The sequence below is a fragment of the Nematolebias whitei genome, chromosome 13, assembly GCF_014905685.2.
Source record: "Nematolebias whitei isolate Nwh7 chromosome 13, NemWhi1, whole genome shotgun sequence".
Lineage (NCBI taxonomy): Eukaryota > Metazoa > Chordata > Actinopteri > Cyprinodontiformes > Rivulidae > Nematolebias > Nematolebias whitei.
In genome coordinates this window covers 29,990,723-30,002,293 of record NC_056510.1, presented here as the reverse complement: position 1 = coordinate 30,002,293, position 11,571 = coordinate 29,990,723, and the positions used below count along the sequence as shown (strand labels likewise).

The 11,571-nt window shown below is 40.2% G+C and overlaps 1 protein-coding gene across 6 annotated transcripts in view; it reads right to left on the bottom strand.

The window, feature by feature from the left end:
• Window positions 1-11,571, bottom strand: part of dachd (dachshund d) — a 142,178-nt gene that overhangs the window by 69,120 nt on the left and 61,487 nt on the right. For all 6 annotated transcript variants that reach the window (XM_037687061.1, XM_037687059.1, XM_037687060.1 and 3 more), the window contains exon 2: window positions 132-247. In XM_037687061.1, the coding sequence (XP_037542989.1) occupies window positions 132-247 (116 nt within the window). The remainder of the gene's footprint in view (window positions 1-131; window positions 248-11,571) is intronic.

Below are 11,571 nucleotides of genomic sequence, written 5' to 3'. Positions count from 1 at the left end.
TGTGTGTGTGTGTGTGTGTGTGTGTGTGTGTGTGTGTGTGTGTGTGTAAGAGAGGCATGAAAAGAAAAAGGAACAAGACAAAGTAAATTAAGAGTTTTAGCAGCTGCAACACAATACAGACTAAATCGTACCTGTGGGAGGAATCATGCCCGGAGACATGAGTCCAGGGACGGAGTGGGGCATAATGTGGGGGTTCTCTGGTGATGTCACACTCTGGGTTCTTTTTGGAGGTCGTCCGGGTCTGGAGCTGCAACAGGAGAAAGAAGAACAGGTTGAGAGACGAGGAGGCGGCTGGCATAGGGAGGGGGGGGGGGATTGATGGCTGTGTGTGTGCAGAGGTGGCAGCGGGGGAAGTGTTAACATTTGGAGCTCTCCAGAATGCAATTCCATTCCAAAGAGCTAACATGTACTGTAAATAAATTTCTTTTCAAGGACAGTTGCTTTCTGTAGCTCAACATAATGGACTTCCATAACTAATTAGATTACATGGTGAATTCATTTCCTTTATTGAAGATCAACCACTTTTTGATGCATAATTCATAACCTGCACCTCGTTACCTGTTCCTCCGTATTAATATCCCCACACTATTTGAATTGCCTCGTTTGCATATGCTAAAATCCAGCGCTCGGCCCTCGGCCTGGAAATTACATGTTAACTTGTTATAATTATTGCAGTCAGACCACTATTGATTTATGAGACTTTTAAAAACCAAATATGTGTAGTTCTGGTAATGAATGATATTTTAAGGTTCTTCAGGAAATTAAAAGGCAATGGCTGCCTTAGGAAATGTTCTGCTTGCTTGATTTAATGCGTGCCTTAGCTGGAAGGTGGTGTGACAGAGTGATTCAGACCTGTTGGACGGTTCTGATGGGGGAGTTTTATTACACCAAACGAGGGGCACAGATCCAGCTGTGATAAATGACTGTGCCACCTTACTGTGTAGGAGAAAAGGCCTTCAAAGCAGATACACCCTTGACTCTCTACACATCTTACTCATTCGCTTATTAATACAGCTTCGAGTTTCAATCAATACCTACTTTGCTGGCTTATAGTTACAAAGAAAAGCCTATAGGCTGAAAAAGAAAAACACAATGAGCGTGTAATGGGCCAAGATTCTGTAGAGGCATATTCTTCATGAAGCAGGAGCTGCTTGTCTCAGCTGAAGATGAATTATGGGGACTTGACACAGGTGACATATTGGCTTCATAAATTATTTCACACTGTAGTCCGTTTCAAGCTATGCCAGGATACATAGTTCCTTTTTAAACGTATCTTTAAAATGCAACATAATAGCTACGGCTTGCAGTAAACATCAAAAATGAACAAATAAGAGAAGTTTTTGAATTTATGTGTCATCTTTTGATAGATGCACTGGAGCAAGGGAGCATGGCACAAAGGGCTGAGGTTAGAGCCAACCTGTTTCCTCTCGTTGAGAAGGCTTCAGCTTCTACATGCAGGGTTCAAATATATTTTATTCTAATTCATTTTATGTGGAATTATGTAGTTACAAAACCGCATTAGTATTTATAACTCTGTGTAAATATATTGTCTTAGGAGTGCTTAAGATAAAAAAAGTTTCAATACTTTATATGGCCTGCTGGTAAGGGGATTAAATTGTATCTACATCTTGACTCTGTCAGTTTCATGTTGGTAAAATCAACTAATGTCTGCCCTCGAAGTTGGAATTTTGACTCAGAAAATTGAAGATTTATGACCATGTAGGGGTCATAAATGACCATTTAGGGGGCCTGTGGTGCAGTGGTACGGCAGCCAACTTGGGACCAGAAAGTCACAGGTTCAACTCCCCACCATGCCCACATGCTGTGGCGTCCTTTAGCATGACACCCAATTCCTAACTGCTCCCCAGATGCTTACATACCTGCCTGCTGCTCCACCGTGTATCTCACGTAAGATGAGTTAAATGCAGAGAACTTTTTTTTATCATTGTATAGAGAAATACAATGATGATGATCATAAAAGAAGGTTAAATCATGTCATCTGGACCAGTTTCTTTAAGGGAGAAACGTTTTGTCTCTCATCCGAAAGACTTCATCAGTCTGAGGCCTGCCAACCCAGATCTGTCTTATAAATAGCACCTCCTTGATGTGTTTCAAGCCAGCCCTCTGTGAAATCCAAAGAAACTATGGTAGCTTTACACGTGCAAAAAGGGGGGACCATCCGTCCAAAACAATCGATCATCATGCATAACAATCAAATGTTTTAGGCCAGATGGCCGACTTGCTACTCGCAGAAACAGCCTAAGGACACCAAGGCCAAAATGGTTCAGAGAAAGGTTTGTAGGATCAATCATCCAGGTAGATATATCATAAAAAAGGGTTAAATCATGTCATCTAGACAGGTGATGGCAATACAAAGCACTTTCTATCATTTTTCTTCTTCTTCCCCAATCCCAAAATCCAATATGGCTGCCTTACACATGACAAGTAGCTTCAGTTTGTCTCATCGGTCAGTTTGTATCACAGTAAATTGATCACACACAGTACTGTCCTCTCACTATCAGTGAACAAGTTGCTACGGTGTTTGAATGCAACAATGCAGAGAAATCTATTAACTTTTACTGCTAATGGTAGTTGTCCTGGTCACTGAACACAGCAATTAGCAAATCCTACTGTTTGCCTAACTTGCAACATGAACACTGTTGATGTCTGTCCCAGATCTGAGCTCTGAATTCAAAAGTAAATGCAACACAGCAATAGCCATGCTTAGACTGTTCTTTTGTGTTTTGGTTTGTTGTCAACATCAATGGTTTAAATTAGTTTGTAATGTGGCCAGATGGCTGGCAGGGCTAGTTGGTTACTGGTATATAAAAGAAGGAATTTAGGACACACTTTGATCTGAGTGATACATTAACAAAAATCACAAACAGCAGATAGTTTGAGCAGTAGCTAGTTTAATGGTATTTCAAAATATTACATTCGATCTCCACATTGATCTTCTTTTTAAAAGCAAATTCAAGTTTTCTAAATATGTCTATATCAAGTTAGATAAAGCTACACTTTTTTTTCTTCTTTTGGCTGCTCCCCTCTTCAGGGGTCACCACAGCAAACTAAGTCGCATAAAGACTTGGCAATTATATTTACACCGGTTGCCCTTCCTGACGTAACCACTGAGCTACCACAGCCCTCTGTGTGGAGCAGAGAGCTGCTATCTAGGGCGCCAAGAGGAGCAGATAGTGGGGTTAAGGGCCTTGCTCAAGGGCCCAGAGTGGGGCAAATGAGGGTGGAGGCAGGTGCGGGTGCTTCATCAATCCCACCCACATTTTGATGTTGTCGGTACCGGGAGTTGAACCAGCGACCTTCCGATCACAGGCCCACCTTCTCTAACTTCCGCGCCACCACTCCCTATATACTGTATATAAATACTAACATAAACTACTTCTTAATACTACTATTAGTGTATATAATTTTGTTCTATGACAATAAAGTTTACTTGAACTTGGACTACCCCATCTCAGGGGTGTGTGGTTCTCTAAAGTTACAACACATATAAATGTGGTTAAAAAAACATGTTGCGTCTGTTTACATTGAATGAATCTGTGACAGCTGGGGTTTTTCATTTTGTAAGGGAAAATGTGTACCATAACTTTTTGTATCTTTGATATGCAAGTCAAAGAGACAGTTGAAATTTAAGGGTAGGGATTATTTTACAAATGTGAGTTCACTTACTATTTTCCAAATTACTCTTAAGTGTCTCTTATAAATGGAATCCAAAGTAGATGAGCTATTTAAACAGTTTTATTCAGGACTTTAACAGCCAGTACAGCATGAGGCTGTTTGTGTTACAGTACATTTCACTACATTTCCCAAAGGCAGTATCTAAAGAGAGCTGCTGTGGCCTTAGCAGCTGCCTTAGTAGTTGAATTTATTCAGCCATGTCTTGTGAGGTTTATTTACCTCACTACTGCTAATAGAGTGCACTCACTCTGTCTGTCTGAATGTGCTGACTCGCTCATATACCGGCTCTGGAGGTTTTAGGACTAAAAGCAGACTCTCACCTAACTATGTCCCTTTGGAGGGGAAACACAAGAGACTGAAAGACCTATCAGGAGGGAGAGTAAATGACAGAAACTAAGGGGGGCAATAATAAAAGCAGAGAGAAAGAGAAGGAGGAGAGAAAGAGAAATGAATGCCCATTCAACCTCGGAAAGTCTGGAAACATTATTCCGATTCCTATAGAAGCACCTCTTTGATCTTATGAGAGGGCGAGATCGCAGACAGTTTTGCTGTCATCACTTTCACTTGTACTCTGGCTGAATTATTTATGAAAGACCTCAATAGAGGATATGTGATGGGTAAAAGCCTTTTTTACTTACAATACTAAAAGCAAAAAAAAAAAACCTGTTCTCAAACGGACAAAGAAATGTCACATCAACCTTAGATCATGTCAAAGAATGTGAACCCCAACACAAAAGCCCAGTTAGGTACTAGTAATGTTTAGATAGGCTGCAGGAAGAATACGTCTGTGTGTTTAAAGGGATAGCATTTCAGCTGCTCTCTCCAAACAAATACTACTAGCCAGCCATGAAAGCAATACGGCAACTGAAACGCTTTGAACTGAGGAACCTCCGAGCAACAGGAAGGGCTCTCAGAAATATTATTTCTGTCTCCTTTCCTTATGGCAGTGCTGGTCTTTGTATTTGCACAAATAGCATACAGTTTGTTTAAAAACAAGAAGAATTAATGACTATTTTGCTTATTTGCTGAGTTTATGCCTTGGAACTGACGCAGGTATAATTTTCCTTCTTTTGGCGCCCGGAAATACCAATTTTTGAGGTGTATATGATACCATCCAAACAAAACAATGACGGTCCGAGTCTTCCAGGCTAATGAGCTGGGTCCCAAAAAAAATCCAACCTGGCCTAAAACACAAAGCCAGGCTATTTATCAAGCAGCAGATGCTGATTCCCTAAATAGCCTGGCACAGAAACTGCTCCAAACTAGGACATTATTGCAGAAAAAGCTAGCACGACTGGATTTAAGATTGAAATTTGGGTAACTTACTTCTAATTTGCTTTTGTTCTTGTGTTTTAATGTTTCAGGACAAAAGGAGTCCATGGTTTTACACTGAGCCTTGCTTGGACAATATTTCTTTTCTGAAGGTCAGTCATAAAAAAGAACTTAGTTTCATGTTTTATTTGTCTTTATACTAAAAACAATTGGGCCCCTCATATCTCTGGGTTTCATTAAGGAAACAAAACAGGCCCCGCCAGCTTTGGGCCAGGGCCACAAATATGTTACAGATCTATTCTCTCTTTCTTGTTTTTCAGCCATGGTGAAAAGAAAATAGTCGTGAACTTTCCCTGAACCAGACTTCCTTTAATGGCCCGGCTGTGTGTTGACCCAGCACAGTCAGTTGGAATCTGATACTATCCAACCACTACGCAGTGCGGGCAATCAGATTACATGGGGCCCAACAATACACTCCGCACGAGTCCAATTTCAGCACTACAATGCAATAAAAGCACAATAATTAAATTCACGTTCTCACCCCGTTTACAGGAAGCCAACACAATGTGATAGGAATAATAAGAGGTATGATATTGCATTAGATGTAGGGATAGTTTTGATCTCACAGCAACATTTTGACAACTCACCATCAGGGCCTAACAACGAGGTTTGTGACGGCGGAAGCAGCGACTGAGATCTTATTACCCAGAACGCTGTTAATGCAGTGATTATGATCTGTTATAAATCAATTGAAACCACAAATGTAATGTTTAGCCCAAGTGAGCACACTCCCTTAGTGGATTTAGTTACACATTAAGAAGAAGAAAAAAAAGTATTATCTGCTCTGCCCATCTTCAAATATCTTTAGGAATTCAACCTGATAATGTCCATGATGGTTCTGGTTTGCAGGAGAAAGAGCATAATATTATTTCCCGGTGGTTATGATTGAGCCATTAACCTTTTATCGCAGCCTTTTGTTTGACGTTTCTAAAAGGTAAGGATGAAGATATTTATTCCATTTCCACCCAGCTGGCCAAAACAAGCGAGTGAATCATTCGTCTGGGGCTTGGATAAACAAAAGGCCTCCTTAGGTCTCTGCCAATCAGGCCTTATAAAATATTAACCCAATGTCATTGCCCTTTTAAAATCTCTCACCTAGAATTCCCTAATTGTTCCTTTTCTTTATCTCTCCAGTGCAGAGAGTAAATAAATTAACAAAATAGCTTTTAACGCCCCGAGTAACCTTTTAACTGAAGGATTATCAGGGGTTTATTTTTCATTTCTCTCACCGCGATAGCAGCGCATGCCCCATTGATTGGTTTGCCGGGGTGGTGACCAGCCATGAAAACAAGGTCTTATTGATAAAACAAAGCAGCTTCTTACCTTTTAAGTGCCAGGTCAGGAAGAATTTCAAACCCCACCACCACCACCTCCGACCATCAGGGGTCTGAACATGCTGAGCTTCTAGTTTCTTTTCTAATTGTATTTGTTTTATTATATGCTTAAATCAAACGGGTTAAAAATATGCACACATTTCCCCCAAGAGGTTAACTCTGTTTATTTGAGAGACAGGGGTGTAACATGTCGGGGGTGTTTTCTGCTCATTTAAAATCCCCACAAGTAAGGTAAGGAGCTTTGATTTAAAGGAGAAGATTTTTTTTTTTTCTTCAATATAAAACAAACTTTAAAACAGTTATCTTTGCATTTCAAGACATTCCAAATGGCAAATGAGACTGAAGAGGACTCATATGTCCAAATAATTATGATCTAATTAGCATTAGGTTTTGCTCTCTGGCTCCCAAACCAATCAGCCACCGTAAGATCAGTTATGGCAGATAAAAGAAAAATGTTAGCAATTACTGGAGGACAGACAGCATCGCTCCCTGAACAAGCTAAAAGATAAGAAACCAGTGAGCATTTTATTAATTATTGCCCGTTGCCATAAAAGGTGGGTGAGCAATATAATTGCTGATGTTTGCGTGTGTTGTATCTCATGAACCGGTAGACCAATTTTAATAAAACTCTCAGGATGCAATCATTGAATGGACCTCTACAAATGTTTAACCTTTGAAGTCAACCTGATTCAAGACAACTGCCAAAGCTAATCATCTTTAGCAAACACACAACTGGCAACAACTTACCTAAATGTACAGCAGTTATGTTAAAATGTTGTGTGGTATTAGCTGAGAGTTGTCCACAACACAGAGTTTGAGCAGTAACCATTCACGCAAAATTGTTGTCTGAAATTTTGGTTTTAACTATTGGAATCAACTATATCTATCTGTTAGCAAAATATTTAATTAACCAGTGTACAGAGTCTAATGAAACTCCCAGGAAGTAATCTGTGGGTGTACATCTACAACTGATTTAACTTTTGGTCAACCCAATTCAAGATGGCCACCATCAACCAATCAACCTGAGCAAATACATAAATGGCTGTAACTCAGGACATTTTACAGATATTGAGCTTAAATGTTGTGTGGTAGTAGCTGAGAGTTGTCTACAACCAAAGACTGAGCACAAACTTAGTTTTGTTTAAAACTTTGAAATGTAAGTTTGTGTTTAATATGCACTTCTTCAAGAAATGCTGGATTCTTTATGTAGATTTTTTTTTTTTATTCTCCAGATTTTTTTTTCTAATTGTGTTTATTTTTTTCACTACACTGGATACATGTTTAGAGAAGGAATTTTTAGAGCAAAAAAAAAAGTAACTTCTAAAGTATTTTTAATGGTAGTACTGACTGCTGGGTATTTGTTGTGTATCATGCATTTAAATAAAAGTTTTTGTTTATATGGTTTTTGTTTGATTAATCCAAAAAATCATACATTCACAAATAAAATGATTACCAATAAATGCCAATATTAGCAGCGGTAACAAATATGCCAAACTAAAAGCATTGGGAAAAAAAGTTCAGAATATGTTGTCCAACAAAAAAGAAGAAAAAATATGATTTATACTTCCTGCTGACCTTGGCAGCCATTCATCCTGATGATCATAATCTCAGAGTCACAGTGTGATACATGAGAATGAATTCACTCATCCATCTTTTTCATGCATCCATCTAATCTTCCCCCGATCTTGTATCTGTATTTGCATTGAACCTATTCTTGGATTATCTCAATCAGTTTCCCCCTTGCACCTGTCAAACACCGCCTTGCACAGGTAGCCACATCGCTCTTATCTGATCTAGATAGCCGGATTACGGCGAGTTTGTGAGTGCGGGGGAGAAAGGAAAAACACACTTTTATTTATTAGGGTTAGGAACAGCTGCATCCGCCCTGCAAACTGTGAAGCTTTGTTACAAAACAATATATCACAGATCAAATGGTGTGAAATCAAAGGCGGGAGAGAGTTAGCATCAATCCCCTCTAACACCCCCCCACCCCATTTAAACTGCTGTCTGTTCTCTGATCCCTGGGTGGACTAATGCGCAGGGTTGAGAGCAGGAGTAGAGCGGGTGCCTTCCTGGTGCCTTTGTCTGGGCTCAGCTGCGATTAGAGCCATGCTGGGTGAAGACCATCTGATGGTACGGAGGGACTCGGGCCCAGTCGCTCCAACTCTGTGTCATCAAAGGCTTTCGGAGCAATCCACTCCGAAAGTGGCTCAAGCAACTTCGTCTCATAATCATGTTACGTTAGAGGCGTCTGAAGCCTCTCAGCTGTGAAATAGAATCTATAAAAGATCTAAAACACGATAAATTGCTGATTATTCCCATGCATCGTTAATGTTAAAAGCTGATTTCATAATTGTGTGTCCCATAACTACAGAGTCGGAGATTGTTTAGTATCACATCAACAGAGCCTGATAATGAGTAAGCAGGCTTCCCACATCACGGGAACTGATGAGGAAAGCCTAATTGGTTGACTTTTCCATGCCTAATGGATGATTCTCTTAATTAAAAAGATACTGTACCAAATGTTAGAAATCAGATAGCGCTTCAAGTAAATGCAGTTAATCAAATGTATGAGAATGAGCAGTTCCAGGAAAGCCTAAATGAGATTGGTAGATATGATTTTGCTTCACTATTTATTAATTGCAAGTGCCTTTGGTTAAGCAAAACAGTGCAGGTCTTATCTTGAAACTGCAAAGAAAATTTCATCTAAGCCACTCTCGCACTGATCTCTTTTTTTTTTCATGAACTGCGATGCATATGAAACAAGTCTTCAAAACAAGGCTTTAAAAACTTACCCAGTCAGGGTGCCTTTGAGGATATTTAATTAAAATCTAATCCTGCATTCATTAAGGCTCACATAAATTAAGCTGTCATTCATAAGATTTATGGATTCTCATTTGCATATTGCATACAATTCATCAATTACTCAAGTATGAAAGGAGCGCATTTCCCTTGGAGCTGACTGCTAGCCTGCCAACATTTGAAATGAGAGAAAGAGCACAACTGTCAGGCATTCGCTGCAAACTTTTCCCCACAATGTCTGTGCACTGATTAATCTCATTTCCTAGGCATCCCTTACAAGATTGTACACAGTCCAGCTGCACTTTTCAATTATTTCTCCTGTCCTCCCAACTAACTTTGAAAGCAGGACGAGCTAAATGTGCACTGAGGCTACTTTAGTCTTTATGTATATAACATGTCTTTTTTTTTCCAGGGTAATCATAAATTAGATAGAGGGGAGTTTAGAGATCCTAATGGAAGAGAACTGCTGTAATTTTATTGCAGATCCCATCAGGCAAATATTCTGCATCCTATAATAGCATATTTCCTGTCACATTCAAAGAAGAATACATCCAGCAGGCATTCTGACAGAAGGGACGATAGAGCAAGAGTGGATGGATGAAAGTGGCAAAAGACAGAAAAAAACAAAGAGGAGTGGGAGTGTCTTAGTGCTTAACACATAAAAAAAAATGTCCCTTTTGGACATGAGGCTATGGGAAACCCAGTATGGAGTAAGTGCTTAAAGCAAGCGGAGCGTGAAAGCATCTAAGATAAAAGGTCAGGCGAAAAAACAAACAGACCACTTGCGAGGACGAATGGAATTAATTGACTCATTAATATGCATGGCTAATAAAGCCCGAAATCCTAAAACAAAAATCATTGTCAACCATTCCCTTTTAATGGCTCTTATTTTCAGCTTGAGAAGAGCCAGTCTACAGGGTGTATCAATCTTAGGAGGGGTGGAGTTCTTCCGGCAAAACAGGCTTGGGGTAAAACCTCAGTGTTGTACGCTCATGTCCTCCCCAGCAGACAAAGGCAGAGTTGTTCTGGTGGAGGGATTAATTGAGAATTAATCCCGATTTCTGGCAGCGGAACAGACCGGCAGTTAGAAGTGAAAGTCATCCTGAAGGGTAGTTAATTGGTTCCCCCCATAGCAAAAGCTTTGGAGAACAGAAATCAAGCTGCATTTTCATTAATCCTCCCTATTGTTTTGTGAAATTGTTGTGGAGAGTGACTTCAGATGGAGTCAACAGTTAAGGCTTTTAATTTGCTTTTAATTCTGCCAGCAGGGCAACTATTAACAAACCCCAAAGAACAATGGCTGTGAAAATTATGCGTTTGAATGATTTTAAATGACTTTGAAATCAAAAACCGATAAGCAATTAATACACTGTACTCTACAAATAATTAGAGCGTTGAACATGCTCAATCCATTCCATCTAACTCACTCTCTTCCTTCATCTCATTTCATACACATATATACTGTATATGAATATATATATATATACAGGTCCTTCTCAAAAAATTAGCATATTGTTATAAAGGTCATTATTTTCCATAATGTAATGATAAAAATGAAACTTTCATATATTTCAGATTCATTGCAGACCAACTGAAATATTTCAGGTCTTTAATTGTTTTAATACTGATGATTATGGCATACAGCTCATCCATCCATCCATCCATCCATTATCTTTACCCGCTTATTCCATTTTGGGTCACGGGGGTCGCTGGTGCCCATGTCCAGCAATCACTGTGCGAGGGGCGGGGTACACCCTGGACGGGTCGCAAGTCCATCACAGGGCCACATAGAGACAAACGAGACAAACAACCATTCACTCTCTCATTCACACCTAGGGACAATTTAGAGTTACCAATCAGCCTAACATGCATGTTTTTGGACTGTGGGAGGAAACCGGAGTACCCGGAGAAAACCCACGCATGCATGGAGAGAACATGCAAACTCCACCCAGAAAGGCCCCCGGACCGGGGTTTGAACCAGGGACCTGCTCGCTGAGAGGCAGCAGCTCTACCAGTTGCGCCACCGTGCTGCCCGCATACAGCTCATGAAAACCCAAAATGCCTGTCCCAAAAAATTTGCATATTTCATCCCACCAATGAAAGACAAGTGTTTTTAATACAAAAAACACCAACGTTCAAATAATCATGTTCAGTTATGCACTCAATACTTGGTCGGGAATCCTTTTGCATGAATGATTGCTTCAATGCGGCGTAGCATGGAGGCAATCAGCCTGTGGCACTGCTGAGGTGTTATGGAGGCCCAGGATGCTTCGATAGCGGCCTTAAGCTCATCCAGAGTGTTGGGTCTTGCGTCTCTCAACTTTCTCTTCACAATATCCCACAGGTTCTCTATGGGGTTCAGGTCAGGAGAGTTGGCAGGCCAATTGAGCACAGTAATACCATGGTC